This window comes from Zalophus californianus, chromosome 11, assembly GCF_009762305.2.
Source record: "Zalophus californianus isolate mZalCal1 chromosome 11, mZalCal1.pri.v2, whole genome shotgun sequence".
Lineage (NCBI taxonomy): Eukaryota > Metazoa > Chordata > Mammalia > Carnivora > Otariidae > Zalophus > Zalophus californianus.
In genome coordinates, this window is record NC_045605.1 from 25679901 (window position 1) to 25700721 (window position 20821).

At 46.9% G+C, this 20821-nt stretch overlaps 1 protein-coding gene across 4 annotated transcripts in view; it reads left to right on the forward strand.

The window, feature by feature from the left end:
* Positions 1–18776, forward strand: part of APLP2 (amyloid beta precursor like protein 2) — an 85736-nt gene extending 66960 nt beyond the window's left edge. For 2 of the 4 annotated variants that reach the window (XM_027579347.2, XM_027579349.2), the window contains 11 exons: positions 609–739; positions 1906–1980; positions 3754–3912; positions 4742–4870; positions 8418–8517; positions 10027–10179; positions 11702–11737; positions 14737–14822; positions 15545–15619; positions 15954–16109; positions 17304–18776. In XM_027579347.2, the coding sequence (XP_027435148.1) occupies positions 609–739; positions 1906–1980; positions 3754–3912; positions 4742–4870; positions 8418–8517; positions 10027–10179; positions 11702–11737; positions 14737–14822; positions 15545–15619; positions 15954–16109; positions 17304–17405 (1202 nt within the window). In that variant the 3' untranslated portion in view covers positions 17406–18776. The remainder of the gene's footprint in view (positions 1–608; positions 740–1905; positions 1981–3753; positions 3913–4741; positions 4871–8417; positions 8518–10026; positions 10180–11701; positions 11738–14736; positions 14823–15544; positions 15620–15953; positions 16110–17303) is intronic. The other 2 variants (XM_027579348.2, XM_027579350.2) reach the window with 1 other exon arrangement.
* The last annotated feature ends 2045 nt before the right edge of the window (positions 18777–20821 follow it).

The following is a 20821-nucleotide window of genomic DNA, read 5'->3' on the forward strand; positions in this document are numbered from 1 at the left end:
CAAAGTATCTTCACACTGTGTGGTATGTCCTTGTCAAATACAGCAACTTGTTGTCCCTCTTATCCCTCGCCTTGGGGTGGGACTAAGACTTCTTCAGTCATATTGACAACTAAAAAATTAGGGCTAAGCAGCTTGGACTTTCTCTACGCAGTCTCTGTGCAAAGACCATTCAGCACTAAAGTTCCTTTCAAAATGGAGAATTTGGGGAGGTGCCTTTGCAGGTCTGATATCTGCCCTTGTCCCTGGCTAGAAGTGATCAGTGACAGTAACAAATAATTAGATTTTAGCTTTTAAGATTTCAGGAACTGAGGGAAGGTGTAGAGGATTTCTTTTTCTTCCTCTGAAGTCCTAAGTAGGTGCCTTGCTGGTGCCAAAAATACCAGGGGGCAGGGACTGGCCTGGTGCCGAATGTCACATAAGGAAGATGGAGCACTGTGATCTGACCAAGTGGAGTCTTGGCAGACAGGAGCACCTTGTCCTGGGAGCACGGTGCGAGGCAAACTAGTGCGTCCTGCAGGTCCTCAGCTCGGTCTTCTTCCTAGGGCTCAGTGAGGTTTCTGTGTTGGGCCTGACCCCCAGAGGGAACCCCTCTTGTCATTTCATTTCAGTTCCCCCAACTCCTCTGCCAACCAATGATGTCGATGTGTATTTTGAGACTTCTGCAGATGATAATGAGCACGCTCGCTTCCAGAAGGCTAAGGAGCAGCTGGAAATACGGCACCGCAACCGGATGGACAGGGTAAACTTGGTGCTTCCTTATGCTCCTGGTGTTTGGCGTTGGGTAATAGCGTTTTCATAGTTGAAGAAAAGGGACACCCCTGCAGATTGTCATGCTGTGTTAGCATAGGTGAGATGTGAGAGTTTAGCAGGGCTGTATTCTGGGTGAGCCTAGCCACCCCCACCCCCTGCCCCCGGATAATATAATACTCTCTGAGTGCTTACCGTGTTCAGACTCTGCAGAGCACTTCCAAAACGATTATGTCCTTGTTATTTCTCTTTGCTATTGACTAGCTTTTAAAATTTTTTTATATTAAGGAGGGAAACTTTATATAACTGTTGTAAACAGAAAGCTAGTATCTTTTGCCATTAGAACAGGTAACTGTAAAAATAGATGAAAGCAAACCTGTATTAACATATTCTAGCTAGATACTGTTGCCTGCTGAAGCTTCTGAGTCTTGGGATGCTGGTTTTTTTTTTTTTTTTTCCCCCGAGATTTATTTATTTGACAGAGCAAGAGAGGTAGAGCAGCAGAGGGAGAGGGAGAACCAGGCTCCCCGCTGAGCAAGGAGCCTGACTCCCAGGACCCTGAGATCATGACCTGAGCCGAAGGCAGATGCTTAACCAACTGAGCAACCCAGGCGCCCCTCAGGATGCTTTCTTAAAAGAATTATAAGGCTTAGAGCAACATTGAGCACCGTACTGCAGCTTTCTCCTAGAGTTACTTAGGAAGATTGAAAGAAAATTGAAAAGAATTTCTTGTTAGGTCTGAATACCACCTAAAGTCTCACACATCACCTGTGCTGGGCTTATACTTAGGGAAATGTTTATTCTCTTTTATCCACAACAGTTCTGAGAAATAGGTATGAAACACGCCCCCCCCTCCTTGTTTTAGTGTGTCAGGAGGCTAAGGCACAAAAACTTTTAAATAACTTGCCCCGGGTTATTTAAAACAAGGAGGTCATGGAATTGAGGCTCTGTTTGGGGATGGTCGTGGTACAGGACCTTCTGAGACAGTAATTCTGTGAATAAGCTTAAATAGCCCTGAGCTCGTGAGGGGTCATATGATGCTATTTCCATTTGCAGTTTCCTATATTAGATTTCAGGGCCTGGCAGTATTGTTAGAAAATGGGGGGACTGTTTCAGAGATGATTCTCTGGTGCTAGTGGCTTTGACCCTTTGTTCTAGGTAAAGAAAGAATGGGAAGAGGCTGAGCTTCAGGCCAAGAACCTCCCGAAAGCAGAGAGGCAGACTCTAATTCAGGTAAGATGCATTCTCTAGGGACAGAGCCAGACTCCCAGGAAATTAGAGTTTGACACTTTCTTTCAGTCAAGAGCTTATGTTACAGGGAATTTTTTTTTTTTTTTTTAATATTTTATTTATTTATTTGAGAGAGAGAGAGAGAGAGCATGAGAGGAGAGAGGGCCAGAGGGAGAAGCAAACTCCCCGCTGAGCAGGGAGCCTGATGCGGGACTCGATCCTGGGGACTCCAGGATCATGACCTGAGCCGAAGGCAGTCGCCTAACCAACTGAGCCACCCAGGCACCCCGTTACAGGGAAGTTTTAACTGGCTTGCTTTTTTTGTTTGTTTGTTTGTTTTCCTCGCCTCCAAACTGGCATTCTCTAGAATTGATCACCTATAGTGGAAGGAAAGCAAACAAACCAGAGTGTTACTAGTTCATGCCAGGAAGCAACCCTAGCTGGCTATGTTTGTTAAAAATTCTGCTTTCTTGGCAAAAATCCTGGCTGTGACTTGTTTTTCAGCAGTACTGACTTTTTTTTTTCTCTCATTTTAATTTTTTTTTTAAAGATTTCACTTATTTATTTGATAGAGACCGCAAGAGAGGGGGAGTGGGAGAGAGAGAAGCAGGCTTCTCACTGAGCAGGGAGCCCGTTGTGGGGCTTGATCCCAGGACCCTGGGATCATGACCTGAGCCTAAGGCAGACGCCTAACGACTGAGCCACCCAGGCGCCCCTTTTCTCTCTCTCTTAAAGATTTATTTATTTGAGAGAGAGAGTGAGAGCATGTGCGTCAGTGTGTGCGAGTTGGGGGAGGGGCAGAGGGAATCTTTAAGCAGACTCCCTGTTGAGCGCAGAGCCCAGGGGTGAGTGCATGGGTGGGGGACTCGATCTCAAGACCCATGAGATCGTGACCTAAGCCAAGACCAAGAGTCTGACACAGCTGGCTGAGCCACCCAGGCACCTCCTGAATTCTTTTTTTGCAGACTTCTTCAAAAGTGGAAAGGCAGACAATAAGACCCTCTGATACCAGTTCATCACTTAACTTTGCAAGAATGTAACATTAGAATTGTAGCAGCAGCTGGGTGCCCCTTGAACAGAAGAGAGTGTTGCTAGGAATAGGGATAGCAGTTTGTAAGACTGATTTGGGTTTCATAAAGCAGATTATGATTCACTGAAATCTATCTTCTCGTGATGTTAATACTTTATCGGGACACCTTTCCCTTTTTATCAATCACATAGAAAATCTAAGAGTGTTAATTTCTACATAGCCAATGCATCCTGTGCAGGGAAATTTAGTTCCACAGCCTTAAACTTTACCTTTAAACCTAGCCAGGTACTTCACAGATAACTTGCCCTTCAGGACTTCGGTGTGAATGACTCAGCGTAACTTACCACATTACTGGGATATGTTTCAAAATATAATTCCTGTTGGTCTGTGTCTCAGGATTTGGAAGTGGGCACCTTTGCTAAGTACGGAAAGGACAGCATCCCTTCTCTTGCAGGGCACATTGGGAAAGCCCGCCTTGGGCTCGTAACACTAGTGATTTCAGTGACGGAGGTGCTAATTCGGACTCCGACGCTCAGATTTAACATGCTCTCAATTAGATAAGGACGTAATTTTTCCAACAGCAATCAGATAGAGTGTACTTGGATCTTACCCTTGCTCCACTCTTCTGACCCCATTATCGACTCGCACAGGCTCTGGGCCGGAGTGGCAGCACTGGGGTCTCAGGCTGTTTGCTTAGACTTTCCAGGCACCACGAATTACCTGTCGGTCCTGCTTTCTCGGTTTAGCACTTCCAAGCTATGGTTAAAGCGTTGGAGAAGGAGGCAGCCAGCGAGAAGCAGCAGCTGGTGGAAACCCACCTGGCTCGAGTGGAAGCTATGCTGAATGACCGCCGCCGAATGGCTCTGGAGAATTACCTGGCTGCCTTGCAGTCTGACCCCCCGCGGGTGAGTGCTGTGCGGAGCCTGGTCACTGGTGAACGTTGTCCTCGGGGTTGCCTGCTGTAACGTAGGCTCTGTGTAGAACCAGTAGATGATGACACACAGGTCAGCAAAAAGATTACGTTTCTGTGACAAGTTCTGGCGAGGCTGGAGGAGGTAAGGAAAGAAAAGTAGGGAGGAAGAGGTATGTTCTAGTATGTGCTTAGGTCACCGTAGCGTCACACTTTCTGCTTGCATGTGCCGCCTGTGATAATGGAAGTACCTTCCCTCACAGTACTGGTTGGTAGTTACTCAGTTATTGAATTTTTGTAGTAGCTTTACTTTCAAAGATTAAAAACCTGTCTTTCAAAGCTTTTGCACTCATTCTGTTCTAAAGAAGGTTATGAAAAAAGGGGTAAAGGAACTTCCGTCGAAGCCCTTTGTGCTAGTGACCTCATATTTCTTTATCCCTTAACTCCAACCTACCTTGCTTTGGGGGGATGGAAAGTACCGTCAAGTAGATAGTAGTATCCTTAAGTGAGCAAGTAAAAGTCTTTTCTGGGTGACACAGGGGTTGCCTACCTTGTAATTAAGGTGTCCGACACTTAACCCAGGGGAGAGGACAGAATGAGCGGGAAAATACTGTTGGTTGCAGCTTTGGAGCTTAGTTTTTGGTACTTTCTGTAGAAAGGAAGTTTCTTACTCTTGGGTAAGCTAAAAGCTTCAAAAAGCATAGCTTTCATCCTTGTGCCTGGCTGGGCTTTACATTCTTAGGTGAGTGTTTTTAAGCTTTGCCTTCCTGCCTGTTTTCCATTCTGTAGTCTCTGGATCTTAAAACTACTGTTCTCTCTTGCAGCCTCATCGCATCCTCCAGGCCTTGCGGCGTTATGTCCGTGCTGAGAACAAAGATCGCCTGCATACCATCCGTCATTACCAGCACGTGTTGGCTGTTGACCCAGAAAAGGCAGCCCAAATGAAATCCCAGGTACGCTAGACAGAGTAGGAATTGTGGCGGGAGAGTGTCTCTAGCGGGGAGACTCTGCTTTGACCAGTGGTTGGGCAGTGCTGATATTGGAAAATGATAAATGGTTTCCAAAGACATTATGAGGTTATAAGAGTTGGTTTGTGCAAAGATAATGATTTTTTAAAAAAAATATCTTCCCCGTACTTCTATTAAATCGTTTCTATTTAAAAGAGTTTCTGGAAGTTTAGAAATGCATGATCATATTGAAGAGCTGAGTCAGTTTCTCAATCTTTCTTTTATATCCGTTTATTTCGGATTTCGGGTACCACCAGAATGAATATTTGAAGTCTTTTTCTAGGCAACTATATCAAGCAGTTCTTAAAAATTATTTTGTTTTGTACATTAGTTTTAATTGAGACAGACACTGGTACCTTCCTGGGTTTGTTCCTTTGCAGTTATCTGGAGAGGTTCGTTTCTGGACCCTCTTAATTTCGGTATCGTCCATCTGTTAACTCACGTTTACTCTCTCGCATTTGTAGAAAAGAAGCCTTGCCTGCAAGACTGCTGGCTTCCTTGTAAACCAGCAAGTCTAATAGCTTAGTCTGTTGGTTTTCCTAGAAGGCCTTGTCATGACACAACTGATCTTAATTTCCTCCCATATTTTAAATTTAGTGCTGTGCTGATTGCCCAGTGTCCATGGGATGCACTTAGCCTCGAGGACACTTGCCCATCTCCTCAGGGACTCCCCTCCCAGCCTCTTGCCTAGTGTGTATTAGGATTGCAAGGCAATCTGCCTGGAAGTCTTAGGAGTCTTGCAACTAAGGTGACTGCTCCCCTGGTTCAGAAGTTGGCTGAACCTGCTGTGTAGACAGTGCCTGCTGTCTACATGCCCAACTCAGCACTAGCATCTGACCTTGCGAAATGGAATCCCTTGTGTACCCTTGAGCAACTCACTATCAGTGTAGTATTAATTATAGTAGCTACAAAGATGAAGAATAATTACCCTTGAGCATACAGAGTTGATCTAGCAGTCGGATGTTTGGGGGAACGAGAAGAGTGGGAGAATGTGGAGAGGGGTGGCTCTGGGGACCCCGGGAGGCATATGGTACAGGCCTGGAGCTCAGTGCTTTGCTTTGAGCTGGTTGGAGTAGAGGAGAAGGCAGAAGGCCAAGTCCTGGAGTAACTTCCAGGAAGTGTAGGTGGAACAATGCATCCACCTTGACAGGGGCTAGGTTTTTCAGGTCTGTTTGGTTTTTTGAAAACAGAAACAAAAAACATGACCTTTTTTTTTCCCCCAGATTTTTTGTGGAAAAACTAGATTATAACATAGATCACAGAGTATTTTACAGAAGAGCCATTTTTATATGGTGTGAGAGTAGAAGGAAAGGAGAGACCTTGATCAGTGTATCGACAACTAGGGAATGAGTTGTCTCCTCTGGCGTGAAAGTTGCGTGTGCTCTAAGCCCATAGTTCTAGTGGAACTTAACTTGGCTGCTGAATTACATGAACTTTTGCATGTTCCCCATTAGCTACACTAGTTTGCGTGTTTGGTCTGGGGTGTGAGTGGTGTGGTGCCCTTCCCCCTCATCCTGTAGCTCAGGGCTCACTGTGAAGACACGGATGTGTCCAGTATTCCACCCTGCGGCTCGTGTTTCTCCTGGGGGCATATGAACCGTCTTCAGTCAAATGGCTCCTTAATTCATCTGAAGTATAACAGCATCCACACACGCGCGAAGACTGTGGGTGGTGCATTTTCACTTTCCATTTGCATTCTCTCTCTAAGGCACTTAACTCTTGTGCTTTCCCATCAATTTACTTGATTGAAAGAATGGCAAATATAAAATTAAATTGCTTTCATCCCTGTTTTTAAAGGTCAGAGAGACATCAATCTACAATAAAAGCATCTTTCCATTTAATTTTTTTTTTCCATTTTGACCATGTTAATGGCTTCAAGCCCACATAATTAATCCCTGGGCTTAGAGCACCCTCTTTAGGACGAGTGTGGTAACTGCAAGTGTAACCGTCCTGAATTAGCCTGTGTGAGCTTCAACAACACAAGGCCTCACTGTGGCCTTGGGGTGGATGTTAGCCCATGTCACCTTTCATTTCCACCCCAAAAAAGCTTTAAAAGTGACCAGTTTTGATGGCTTTTTTCCTTTTTAAAAAATATGAACAACCTAGAACTGTTGAATTCAGAGACGGTAGTGAACTGCAGAAGATAGATGGTAGGTAAGTCTTTATCACCCCCTAAAATCAGGTTTACTTATACCTCGGTGTAAATATTGAAAGGAATACTAATTCAGTTAAATATGAATAAACTTGTTCTGTTATTCACCATGGTAATCATTTCAAGCAGTTACTTAGCAAATCCATGAATGGCCCCCTCTCCATGCAAATCCACTTTTTAGCCAGTGATTTCATTCTCTTTTTACGCCATCCAGTCTGACCAGTGGTTAAAATTGACTCATTCCGAGTATCTGGCATTGTATAAATTAGGGTTCCTTTACTCTTGATTAGTACAGTTGCTAAGTGCCTCGTATAAAAATCAAATCAATAACTGCCTTGTGAAAGTTTTTAAATTAAATTTTCTTCTAACTCCGAGCACTGTCCGGATAAATTCTCAGATCACCAAGGGGTATTACACACAATCTGAACATACTCCTTGACAGCAGTGCCCACCCCCACCTCCCCCTCCCCCCCCCCCCTCCCCCCCCCCCCCCCCCCCCGCCCAATCGGAGGCTTCGTTTCTGTGGTCTCAGTTACCCATGGGTCAGCTGTGGCCCGGAAGCGAACGATCCTCCTGATGTATCATCAGGAGGTCAGTAGGAGCCTAACTTTATGTCTCAGGGCCTCCGTCATCCCCGTACTTCATCTCCTCACGTAGCATTTTCTCTTCTGTCCTCATTACTAGGAGAAGGGTGAGTACAGTGCGGGAAGGTATTTTGAGGGAGAGACCATATTAAGTCACTTTATTATAGTATAATTGTTCCATTTTTTTTTTTTTTTTTTTTTAAAGTTTTATTTATTTATTTGAGAGAGAGAATGAGAGACAGAGAGTACAAGAGGGAAGAGGGTCAGAGGGAGAAGCAGACTCCCTGCTGAGCAGGGAGCCCGATGTGGGACTCGATCCCGGGACTCCAGGATCATGACCTGAGCCGAAGGCAGTCGCTTAACCAACTGAGCCACCCAGGTGCCCTAATTGTTCCATTTTATTATTAGGTACTGTTCCTCTCTTACTGTGCCTAGCTTATAAATTGAGGTCTATCATAGGTATGTATGTACAGGAAGAAGACCCAGTACGCAGGGGGCTCAGTAGTACTGTCTGCAGTTTCAGGCGTCCAGTGGAGGTCTTAGAACGTAGGCCCCACAGAGAAGGGGGGGGGACTGTTGTACTGCAGTGGTCAGCAAATAAGGGTGGGGTGGATGCATTTCCTCTGGCCAGCTGCTTTGCTGGACTGTGTAGAGAATATGCTTTTTCAGCTGATCTTTGCGGAAGCGTGGGTCTGCAAGTTTCCTCCGGGCCCGGCTCTGTTGGTAACAAGGCCTCTCCACCGTACTGTACCTCCAGGTGATGACCCATCTCCATGTGATTGAAGAAAGAAGGAACCAGAGCCTCTCCCTGCTCTACAAAGTACCTTACGTAGCCCAGGAAATCCAAGAGGAAATTGGTGGGTGCTGTGTTTGTATCGCGGTCCAGTGGGACTTCTGGCTGAGGCTCGGGGGTGGCAGAGTGCACGACTAGAGAAGTCGGGACAGCCAGGGCCAGGAAGCTGGGCATTAGCACGCCGGGGTGTAAGTCTCAAATTCACTGGAGCTTATGTGGCAAGGTCAAGGAGTAACCCAGGACAGATGTACTGGCTGTGAGCCGCGGAGCCTTGAGTTTCTTGACCTCTACTCTGTGACCGGAAGAAAAACTCTAGGGTGTGAAATTGCAAGGGACCAGGGGAATTTCCTGTTGCCCTTTTGCCCCTTAATTGCTGATGCATTTCAAGGCTCCTGCTTTACACACCTTCTTACTTCTCCCTCTTCTGCTCTTCACCTGCTTCATTTATTTGGCAAATAAATGGCTACTGTGAGTCACAGAGCAAAATGGTGCATGAGCAGGCAGTGTGTCCTGGAGGTCATGTTACAGTAGGGGAATCAGGAAAATAAGACAAGGAGTGCCACGGGGTGGGGCAGGGGGATGGAAGGGCAGGGTGGGCCAGCGGAGAGTGGCTGGGTGGTCAGGAGGGCCGTCTCGGGCACAGTGACCTGAGATCCGCATGACGAGAAGGAGCCTCCCATGCAGAGATCACGAGGGGGAAACACCGTGAGCAGAGGGAATGGCCGCTGCAGCTGCCTGAAGTTCAAGTCGAGTTGACAACATTTGAGTAGATCAGTGTGGCGAGAACACAGGGGGGGGACAAAGGGGGCCAAAGAAGTTGGCAGAGGCCAATTTGTTCAGAGATTTTAGCAAAATCAAGGAGTTTGGGCTTTATTCTAGGAAAATGGGAAGCCGTTAGAGGGTTTTAAATGAGGGAGTGACTAGATCTGTATTATGCTTTAAAAAAGAACAGGAATTAAAAAAAAAAAAAAATCCTTGGCTGCTGTGTGCTATTAAAATTACAAAGCCGCCAGGAAGCCATTATAAACATCTGGTTTATACGCTGGTAGTGGGCCCTGTGGTGGTCGTGGAGGAAATAAAGAGGTGAGGGCTGTAGGGCATGTCGCAGAGGAAGGGTGAGCAGGGGGTGCCGCTGGCTCGGGTCCCAGGGGTGTGAGGGATAGGAAAGCCCCGAGGGCAGTGCCTGGGCCTTTCCAGCGTCTGCAGCGGCGTGGACAGTGGTGCCCCACTTCCCTGAGGAAAAGCGGAGAAAACACAAGTTGCTGCTGGACATGAAGCGGGTCCGGGCAGTAGATAGGAGGTACAGTTTGGGGGGTCATTTAAAAATCTCTGCCGTGGGAAGAAACCATTGAGCCCCAGAGCAGGCTCATAAAGGAGAGAGGCGGGCCAGGGCCGGGGTTCTGCGGTGCTACAGAATCGGGGCTGTAGCTAGGAGGCAGTTGTCCACTGCACCGCAAGCTGGCGAGATGCTCGCCGCAGCAGACCTCATGTTCTGTGGTGACCCGAGTGAGCCTCGTTCGCACTGGTGGTCCTTCTGAAAGCCGGCTCCCTGCCGTGTGTCTGTCTTTGTCAGACGAGCTGCTGCAAGAGCAGCGAGCCGACACGGACCAGCTCACTGCCTCTATGTCTGAGACCCCCGTGGACGTCCGGGTGAGCTCCGAAGAGAGTGATGAGACCCCGCCGTTCCGCCCCTTCCATCCCTTCCCATCCTTACCTGAGAACGAAGGTGTGTATGCTTGGCTGGGGGGGCGCGCGGGGGGGGGGGGGCATGGGCGGGGGCGCGGGGTTAGAAACCCGAAGGGATTGGGACCTGGGTTGTGGCAGGGGGCTGTGCTCCTGGTGACAGCTGGGCAGGGATTCACTGAGCACCTACTGTGTGCAGGCACCGTGCCGGGTGCCTTCAGATCGCCGGCTTCAGGATCCCCATGAGGTCAGTAATATTCCTCCCACTTTATAGACGCTTTGTGTGAAACCCTCTCTTTTTCCTGGTCCTGTCAGCTGCCTCCACAGGGTGTGTGACTCCTGGCACGTGGACGTCACTCTGCTGCTTAAATAGCACTTCCGTGTTATGTGAGGTCATCAGCTTTTCATAGCAAGCGAGGGGGGCAGGCAGTGGGAAGGCTACAGAGGTGGCTTGACTTGTTCAAGGTGACACGTCTGGTATTGGGGGGGTGAGGGGGTCGGCGGGATCAGAAGACCTGTCCCCCTCACTCCCGGTCTGGCATGCTTCCTTCTATTCCCTTGCTGGTTCTCGGTGTCTAAAAGGATCTTTGAAAGCTGTGGGTCTGCACCAGAAATAAACAAGCTGCTGAGCCCGGTGCCCTGAGACCAGGGTGTGGAATCCGTTTCTATTTATTTGTTTGCTGCTGACGGCAGTGACGGGGGAAATAGTGGCCACAACCATGGAGTCCTTATCATGGGCCGCTCTAGCTAAGCCTGGTGCACGGCTGCTCTCCTTGAGTCCTCAAGAAAGCCCTCTTAACGTGGGTCCTGGGGCCTGCCCTCATTTGAGCATTCCACGATGTAAAGAGGTTAAGTGTCTGCCCAGGGTCACGTAGCTTGTAGGTGGAGAGTAAGGATTTGAACCCCTGCAGTCTTGGGTATGGTCCAGCTGCCCCTGACCAGATACAGCAGGGCTGGAACAGAGGCCTGCCGAACGGGGACACTGGGGGGCACCCAGCTTCACCTTCAGACCTTAACAGAATGCCTTCTGAACTAGTTACCCCAGAAGCACCAACTCAGTTTGGGACAGAATCTGAGAAAGGACCCAGATACCACTTCATTCCTAAAACCCGCACTTCCAAACGCCAGACTTCCATGGGCCTGTAGGGTGGCCACGCTTACACACTTTGTTTGGGGTGGGGGCATCTCGGACAGGTCTGAACGAGGACCCTGTCTCCTTGTCAGAAAACCACAGTCGATAGATACTGACTTTGTTTTTATTATTTCCTGAGAAAAACAACTGCGGGCTCAGCTGAAAAATTTGGGAATCTCCCAAACCCCCCCCCCCCCCCCCCCAGAGACCCAAGGCAGACCTGTTTTTTCTCTCCTGCCTTCCAGTCCACATGCTGTGGGTCTTACTTGCTGGTTTGTTATGGGATATTTCAGGCATATCTTTAAGGAAGGATACTTTCTGTTCACATTATAGAGAAATTCTAAGGTAGGAATTTCGAAAGAAGCCATTTTCTTTCTTAATCTCCTTTTTGTGCTATTTTTTTTTTTTTTTTTATTGTTTTCCTTTCTGCTAGACACTCAGCCGGAGTTGTACCACCCAATGAAAAAAGGTTGGTCTGTCAAAGATGTTCCCTTTAAAGATCTCATTCCTTTTCACTTCCCCCGTGTGTCGGGAGTTTCATTTTCTGTGTCATACCATCACCTGAGATGTTCCCACCTCATTTCTTTAGACATGGCTGTGAGTGGAACCAGAGTAGCCCTGTGTCCTGCACGTAGGATCCAGTGTCCGTGGTATTGGTGATAAGGTGGCCATCCTGAACTTTCCTTCTGGATGTCCAGAGAATACGGATATTTTTATGAAACATTTTCGTCTGGGTATATTTTTAAATGCATATCCAACTTACACCGGTTGGCTGGAATTGCTCATATATTTGAAAACATGCTGGGGGCGCCTGGCTGGCTTGGTCAGTAGAGCTCTCGACTCTTTGATCTTCGGGTTGTGAGTTCGAACCCCACATTGGGTGTAGAGTCTACTTTAAAATCTTTTTAAAAAAATTAAAATATGCTTGATTTAGGGGCAGGTAGAGAGTTTTTCTTTGACCTCTTTTTTTTCTCCCCCCACCTCTGTGCTGCCCCCACTACATCTTTCCCTTTCCTTTTAGCTGCGCCTGACCCTTTGTCGATGCCCACTTGTCTCCTGTCCGGAGTTGTAGCACTCCTCAAAGCTTAGAAGCTGATGGATGGAACAGGTTGTGACAAGTGAACTCTTGCTGCATGGTAGTGAGTGTCCAAGCTTCAGAACAGGCTAGGGCTCTGTAAGCACTGTGCTGAGGGCCTCACGTGCTTGGGTTCATTTAATGCACTGAGCACACCTCATGGTCAGGTTTTTCGCTCTCTCAGACAGATTAGGTGGTTGAAGAAGCCTCAGGCTGCATGATTTCCTCAGTCATGACTTTGAGAAATGGAGGAATCTGGATTTGAACCCAGCTCCTTTGTCTTCAAAGCCCATGCTGTTTCTGTTCCATACAATGCTGCTGAATTTCTCCGGCTTGTTGGGTAGTCTGCCGTCCTAGGGTCAGTGTTTTCTTAGTGTGTGTTTTATGAGCCCAGTGTACTGGCTCTGGCCGACTTTGGATGGACCAAGCAGTGTTCTCTAAGAATTTGATGTTGTGGTTTTTGCCACAGCTTTGCCTCAGAACATGAAGAGTGCAGTTTGAATCTTGTAAAAATCACGTATATGTAAATGCTTGATTTAGTTCTACTTGAATATTCCTCTTCTCGGAGATGACTGTGTTCCCTTTCCTCTGAACAGTAGTACCTCTTAGATATTTGTAGAGATGAATTTCCTAGAAATTTACCTGGCTTTCGTCCTCATACCTCAGTCGTTACTAGTTGGAATAATTCAAACATGAATTTTTGTTCTCTTAATGTCACTTGTTTGTGCCTTCTGTAAAACCAAAGTGGTTTTGGTCAGTGTTTAAGAAAACGTGGGTTATACCACCAAAGGAGTATGAGAACAGTCTAGACTAGTAGTAGGACTTAAAATTTGTTGGTTCAGTGCCATGTTACTTTTCAAATAGGATCCTGCCCTGTGACCTTTAAAGTCTGGAGGAGGAGAGAGGGAGTGATGGAAGGATTAGAATTTACTAGGCTTGCTCATCCGCAGCCATGCTGAGACAGCACCTCTCCAGATTCCTCTTTCTGAAATAGTCAGTGTGCAATAATACTGTTTCAGTGGCCTTTTGAGACTACAAAAGCCAGCCCTGATTTAACTCACCCTAGAATCGAGTTGTGAAGTTCCTCTTTGAAGTGAATGCTTTAGGAAAAACCGGCATTATTTTTGTCTGCCTTCTAATGAGTGAACACAGTAGCTAGCCCTCGTGATCGGCGCCCATGGTAGCTTTTACTCACGGCTCCACGTCAAGAACGAGTCTGGTTGTGAGCTGTGCTGTGGCCGGGCCTAGTGTCATTGTCGGCAAGCCCAGAGACAGCAGTGCTTGGCATATACTTCTGTTTGAGTCTTCCTCACATGCAGGTGGTCCCCTTAGAATGCTGTCAGGGTGATCTATTTATAGAGGGTTCAAATCACAGACATTTATATAGAACTGTGTATCTTATTGTTCACAAAAACTGGTAGGATAGCTAGTAGGAGTCCCATGCCTTTTGAAGCTAGAAATAAGGAGGATGGCTTGTCGCTTCTCCTCTGCCTGGGTTCGTGCTGGCTTCAGTCACGCCACATCTTTGGATACTGTCATTTGGGGTGCCACGCACAGGTGACATTGGCTCAAGTGATATCTGACCTTGACAAGAGGAGTGTGGCTAGTCTTGCTCCACATATAGAAAGGTGCCTTCCACCCTTGTGATAGAATTCTCCCTGTCTGTGGCGTGCCTCTTTCCTGTTCATTCTCTAATCCCCATCGAAGATGTGACATCTGTGATCTAAGCCCTCAGAGGGTGACCGGCTAGTGGGAGACAGAGAAGAAGACAGATGAGGATAAACAAGGATTTTAAGTGCTGTAAGCTGGGACTGTCTCCCAAGAGGAGCTGCAGCTCCAAGGACAAGGTCCTTCATCAGGCAAGGAGGGTATTTCAGGCGGACAGAATTGCCTGTGGAATAAAATATGATGCCCGAGGCAGACGTGCAGATTCATTGCTGGTATGATGGTGCCTCCATCCAAAGGGAGCCCAGGATGTTGAAGGACCAGGTTGTGGGATAATAGGTGCTTGGTAATATCCCAGAAGGGTATTACATGTTTTTCTGTGCTAGGTTGCCTTTGGACTCCACTTCTGTTTACCTTATAATAAACATTCTTTTCTGAAGGTTGGCATTCCATTTTTCCAAGTTGGATATAAGTAAGCACTCTCTCCTCCTCCATTATACCCATCGGTCCTCTGAAAAATGCCTGTACCATTCATCTTTATAGAGCACAGTGCATCCCCAGAAATGGGAACAAAGTAGCATATCATCTAGCCTGGGTGGGCGGTGGGGGTGGGGAGGTGATCAGCGAGGGCTCCCCGGCTCTCAGGAGGGAGTTTACTGCTTCTGTGAGGTTGGCATGAGGCCGGCCCAGCCTGGGAAACACTTAGCTGTGCTCTCTCTCCAACACAGGATCTGGAGTGGGAGAGCAGGATGGAGGGCTGATCGGTGCTGAGGAGAAAGTGATTAACAGTAAGAATAAAGTGGATGAAAATATGGTGAGCCATTTCTCCCTTCTGCCCTACCCTGTTTTAATTTTGAGACTAGTTGGCATGAGTGGCATTGTTCTAGATGCTTTCCCGATGAACCTCCATGCGTTCCTTTTCCATATGGTAGAAGATGGGTCGGCTCCAACTACTCCCACAAATTGATTGTATTGTTTAGCATCTGGGTATGAGAAGGAATAAAGAATCATTTTTCAGCAGTGGCTCATCTCTTGATGAGGGGGAAATATATTTGCAACCGAAGATAGGGATAAAATATGAGAGGCCATTTTCAAGTGAATATAGAGATTTAGTAACTTGAAATTGGAATAGAGTCGACTTTGACTCTTCTATTGCTTTAGGTTTATACCTACTATTATTATTATACGAGCACTTTCTGTCACTGATATTTCTGGATTCTCCTCAACTGAGTTCGATACTTGAACAGGACTTCTTGGGAGTCTGTCCTGAAATGTGTCTCCATAATGGTTACCTAGAGGAACATGCAGGCGAGAGCCCTGAGGGGCCAGCTGTGACTCAGTAACCTTGTCCACACTGGCTTCCTCCTCTAGCGCTTTGGTGAGTGGATTTAGAACGTGACGAACTGCTTGGTTAGTGGGTATCCTCAGGTATCTGCTTCCCTCCAGCAAATAATAAATGGGGTAGAAAAGAAGTGGTTCCATTTGTACTGAAGGTCCCCCTTCCACCCGGGTGCTGACCTTTTCATACGGTTTCAGGTCATCGATGAGACTCTGGACGTTAAGGAAATGATCTTCAATGCCGAGAGGGTCGGTGGCCTGGAGGCAGAACCGGTGCGTGTTCAGCTCCAGAACCCAGCTGCCAGGGTTCACGGCGCTCTTTCCATTTCAAGTGGAAAACGGAGAGATGCCCGGCGTCTCAAGTTATCAAAGGCCCCCGTCCCCATTTTTCCACACGTTTGGATAAGAAAGCTAAAATTAGGATCTCCGTGGAGATTGGGAAAAGTGGGAGTTCTCCTTATGGGGATGGTTACTTGGAAGGCAGGATCTTGGAGCTCCCGTGGGTTTCAGAGTCATGGCTCTCCAGGAGCTAGGGCCTCGTGGAGTGCGTGTCTCCCGCTGTGCTGAGTCACCGAGACCTTGTCGCACGTCTGCTCTGTTACTGTAGGAATCTGTGGGGCCCCTACGGGAGGACTTCAGTCTGAGCAGCAGTGCCCTCATTGGGCTGTTGGTCATTGCGGTGGCCATCGCCACGGTCATCGTCATCAGCCTGGTGATGCTGAGGAAGAGACAGTATGGCACCATCAGCCATGGGATCGTGGAGGTGAGTAGGCCTTTCTTTGTGCCATGGCCCCGAGCTGGTGACGGCTTGCTCTGTGCTGTCAGGGAGGTTAATGGCATGCAAACATCTCAACTTCATGGGCGCCGCGCTTCAATTAAAGTAGTCACTGGGTTATCAGGTCATGTTTTGGAAGTCCGCCCCAACTGAATTATATTGGCCCTGTCACATTTTAACATTAATTTGGGCCTTTGACTGTGAATGGGAGGAAAACATAAGAGCGTTTTATGCTGCAGAGGGTGAAAACTTTTCTCAGATTATTTCCTTGGTGTTTCCTTCTTTCCGGTATGTTTAGGTATTTGGGAATGAGGACTGTCGATACCCTTCTTTGTTTTTGTTGCTGACTTTTTTTTTTTTTTTAAGATTTTTATTTATTTATTTGACAGAGAGAGGGAACACAAGCAGGGGGAGTGGGAGAGGGAGAAGCAGGCTTCCCGCTGAGCAGGGAGCCTGATGCGGGGCTCGATCCCAGGACCCTGGGACCATGACCTGGGCTGAAGGCAGACGCTTAATGACTGAGCCACCCAGGCGCCCCAGTAGTCTTTTTTTAATGGGGGGGGGAAAAAGCAACAGGAAATTTAGAGCCAGAGCAGACTGTTTCGGTTCCGTCTTCTGCTGATTCATAATTAGAATTGCTTACGACTCATTTTGAGGTAGGTGATGGGAATGTCCAGAGTTTCTTGGTTCCAGAAATTGAATACAATAAGGAATGTGATGTGCCCTGGAAAATAAGTTTAGATGTGTGTCTTAGTGACTTGGTTTCACCTCCTGCTAGACACTGGCCTAGTAGTAGAATTTCTGAGCTGGAAAAGACCCACAGATCACGTGATCCCATTTCTCATTTTATAGGGATCACTCACCGAGGCTGTCCCAAATAGTAAGCGGCACAACTGAGACATGGTTGGTGCCGTGGTGCTAGGAAGTTCAGTTCACTCTTTCCTTTAACTCGGACTCCACTTTTAGGACTCCAGCTTTCAGAAGGCTCTTTGACCCCCTTCTTTTCTTCCTCCTCCTCCCCCAGTGTCCTCACCACTGACTCTCGTTTGGTCTACCCGGTGGCAGTTGGACACCGGGTAGACTTTGGTTCCTAGGGGACTGCACAGCAAACGGCTCCAGTGTTCCGATCTGTGCAGTTGTCTTCCGGTACGGTGCAGTGATCTTCCGTCTTCGTTCCTCCAGGTTGACCCAATGCTCACCCCAGAGGAGCGCCACCTGAACAAGATGCAGAACCATGGTTATGAAAACCCCACCTACAAATACCTGGAGCAGATGCAGATCTAAGCGGAAGGAAGCGCGAGGCGCCACCTGTTGGAGCAGGCGCTGCAGGTGGGCCAGGAGATGGAGGTCCGGTGTTTTGGGTCAACTCCTGACCAGCAGTTGCGCCCGGAGGATTTCATTCGGACCTCCTGGATCATTAAGACTCTAAAGTACTACTGTAGAATCACAATTTCCATTCTTTTAAATGGGTGAAAAATGTTAATATAACAATATATGATATATAAACCTTAAATGAAATGAAAAAAATGATCTATTGCAGATATTTGACTGATGTAGTTTTCTTTTTTTAAATTAATCAGAAATCCCACTTCTATTGTATTGTCTCACATATGCTCTCTGTAAATGGACAATGTTGGTTTTCGGTGATGGACTGTATATGCAGGCCGTTCCATCTGCATTGTATAAACCACTCTTTAAGGCTCATTCACTGTCCTGGTTTTTCTTAGGAAAAAAAGAAGAAATTAAGGCAGTATTCCCTTTTTAAATGAGCTAGCTTTCAGAAAGTTGCCTAGAAACTAAATGTAATAGGGAACCGTCATTGACCACTCAAGCGCATCATGAGACCCTTGCAGAATCATGTTAAAGGACCAGTTTCTTGGAAGTCTGGTGTTCCCAGTGCTGGGCACCTTGGTGTCACCCAGGAGGCTGAAAGCATTTGAGTTCGGCAGCTTTTAGCAAGCCTACCGTATACAGATTAGGGCAGCCACTCCTGCTTTCCTTCTAAATCCAGTTCTTCCACGGAAATTAGCCTGTAGTTTATATAGGATGTCCTTCCACTGTCTGCCGTTGACTTACTGTAGCTTTTTACTACTCACTTCCCTTTCCAGTCACGTCCACACGTACTGTCTTTTCCTATTTGGACACCCCCCCCCCGGCCCCAGCACTGACCCTCCTCCCTCCCCTTTGTACCCTGACTTCCCTGCCCGCCCCCTCAGCTGCTCAGAGAAGACCGCAGTAGGGGGTGCCACGCACCCAGGAGAGAGGTGGGGGGCTGGCTTTTATGTGCGAGGAGGATGCTCCACGTTGTACATGAAATGCTCTGTAGACACCATGTAAAGCTTTGGAGATTTTGTTTCCTTCACCTGAGTCTTTGTGATGCTTGTATAGTTGGTGATGCTCACAGTTTTTTCGTTTTCTTCTGTTCTTTCTTTTCCTTTCATTCTTTTTCTTTATTTTAGTCGGAAGGTTCTGGTAACCTGTGGTGTATTTTTTTCTATTTCCCTGTGACCTTTTTTTTTTTTCCTTCTTCTTCCTCCCCTCTACCTTATCCATGTGTCTTCCCACTATGCACAGATAAACTTCACCTACAAACTCCTTAATCTGATCTGTGGAGAATGTACAGTTGAAACACATCAATAAATACTTTAACTTCCACCAAGACTCCTTGTTTCATTGGCGTGGTGTTAATCCGTGGGGATGGCTGTAACCCTCCTGCCTTCCCTAGAAGGTTCCAAGCTGCACCACAGGGACAGGAATCTGGCCACTCAAGCAAGTTGGCTCTTAGGATTGAATTCCGTTTTTTCTTAAAAATTTTTTTTAAAAGACTTTATTCATCCATTTGACAGACACAGCGAGAGAGGGAACACAAGCAGGGGGAGTGGGAGAGGGAGAGGCAGGCTTCCCGCGGAGCAGGGAGCCCGATGCGGGGCTCGATCCCAGGACCCCGGGATCATGACCTGAGCCAAAGGTAGACACTTAAGGACTGAGCCACCCAGGTGCCCCTTGAATTCCGTTTTTTCATTTAAAAACTAAGGGAGATGGGCGCCTGGCTGGCTCAGTCAGTAGTAGAGTGTGTGACTCTTGATCTCGGGGTTGTGAGTTTGAACCCCAAGTTGAGTGTAGAGATTACTTAAAAAAAATACTAAGGGAAAGTGCTTTCAATCTGAAGGCTGGTATCTTTTGTCTAAGGGAAATTATTTCCTTTAATGGTTTCCTCCACCATATTTTATATTTTCTAAAATGCGAATTTGGCTAAACATTGGACTTCCTTGATTGCTTTTTTCTTTAAAATTTTCTCTGTAGTTTCAGTCTATAATCTGAGTGATTGCTTTGCCTTTATCTTGCAGCCTTTTTGGTCAATTTTGTAAGTTTAAAATTTCTGGAGAGCTGCTTACTTTATTTTACTATTCCTTTTAACATCGCTTTTCACGATGACAAATCTGAATTTACACGTGAATTTTTAAAGTTATCTTTAAATTACATGTTTCCTTCTGAGCTATTGACTTCCTGTAAATGTGTAGCATTTATTTATTTGATCATGGTTACTTAAAAAAGTAGGAGGGAAAGTTAGCCGAGCATTTTGCCCAGCAAAATTGAATTTGGGCTACTGATATTATTAATAGGACACTTTTCTTTTTGCTTTTTTTTCTTTCTTAAAGATCTTATTTTTTTATTTACTTGTTTGACAGAGACACAGCGAGTGAGGGAACACAAGCAGGGGGAGTGGGAGAGGGAGAAGCAGGCCTCCCGCGGAGCAGGGTGCCCCATGCGGGGCTCGATCCCAGGACCCTGGGACCATGACCTGAGCCGAAGGCAGATGCTTAATGACTGAGCCACCCAGCTGCCCCAAGACTTTTCTTTTTGAAACTGGAAACAATGAATGGGGCTTGTGGCTGGATTTCGAGCACAGGATTTTCAGAGAAATATTTCCAGCCTTGACTTGTTCCTTTAATGACCTGCCACTAGGAGGTGCTGTTTTCTCATTGAAGGGGGTTTGTTTACCTGACCTCTGCTTTTAGCACTTTGTGCCTGGGGGTGGTTTTCACTAGTGATTTGTTTTTAGTGTCCGGCTACATGTGTAAGAGTAAACTCAGGGCTAATCTTAGAGTCCTCACCCCAGTTGAGTGTAATGCCAGTTTACATAGATAGTGCAGTGAAGGTAACACTACATGTATATACATATATGATGCATGTATCTTGCTTAGGGTACTTGAATATAATGACTGCATCTTACAAACCTGCCGCCAGGAAGCACCATGGGACAAACCTGTTGAACAGGCTGGTTCTTTTGTTACCATCAATCCGCACTTCCCTATCTGCCTCTTCCTCCTCCATTGACCATTCAGATTGCTGCCAGGAAAGTCATGAAAAAAATGAAAATTTTTAAAGCCAGTTTCTGGCAGAGTGATCTCAAAAGTATTGTCACTTGGGGCGCCTGGGTGGCTCAGATGGTTAAGCGTCTGCCTTCGGCTCAGGTCATGATCCCAGGGTCCTGGGATCGGGCCCCACATCGGGCTCCTGGCTCAGCAGGGAGCCTGCTTCTCCCTCTCCCTCTGCCTCTCTCCCTGCTCATGTTCTCTCTCTCTCTATCTCAAATGAATAAAATCTTAAAAAAAAAAAAAAAGTATTGTCACTTGACCTTCTGCGGTATCAGCTGGAAAGTGTAGATGGAGCATTCCTTATCTGGTTCCAAATTGAAC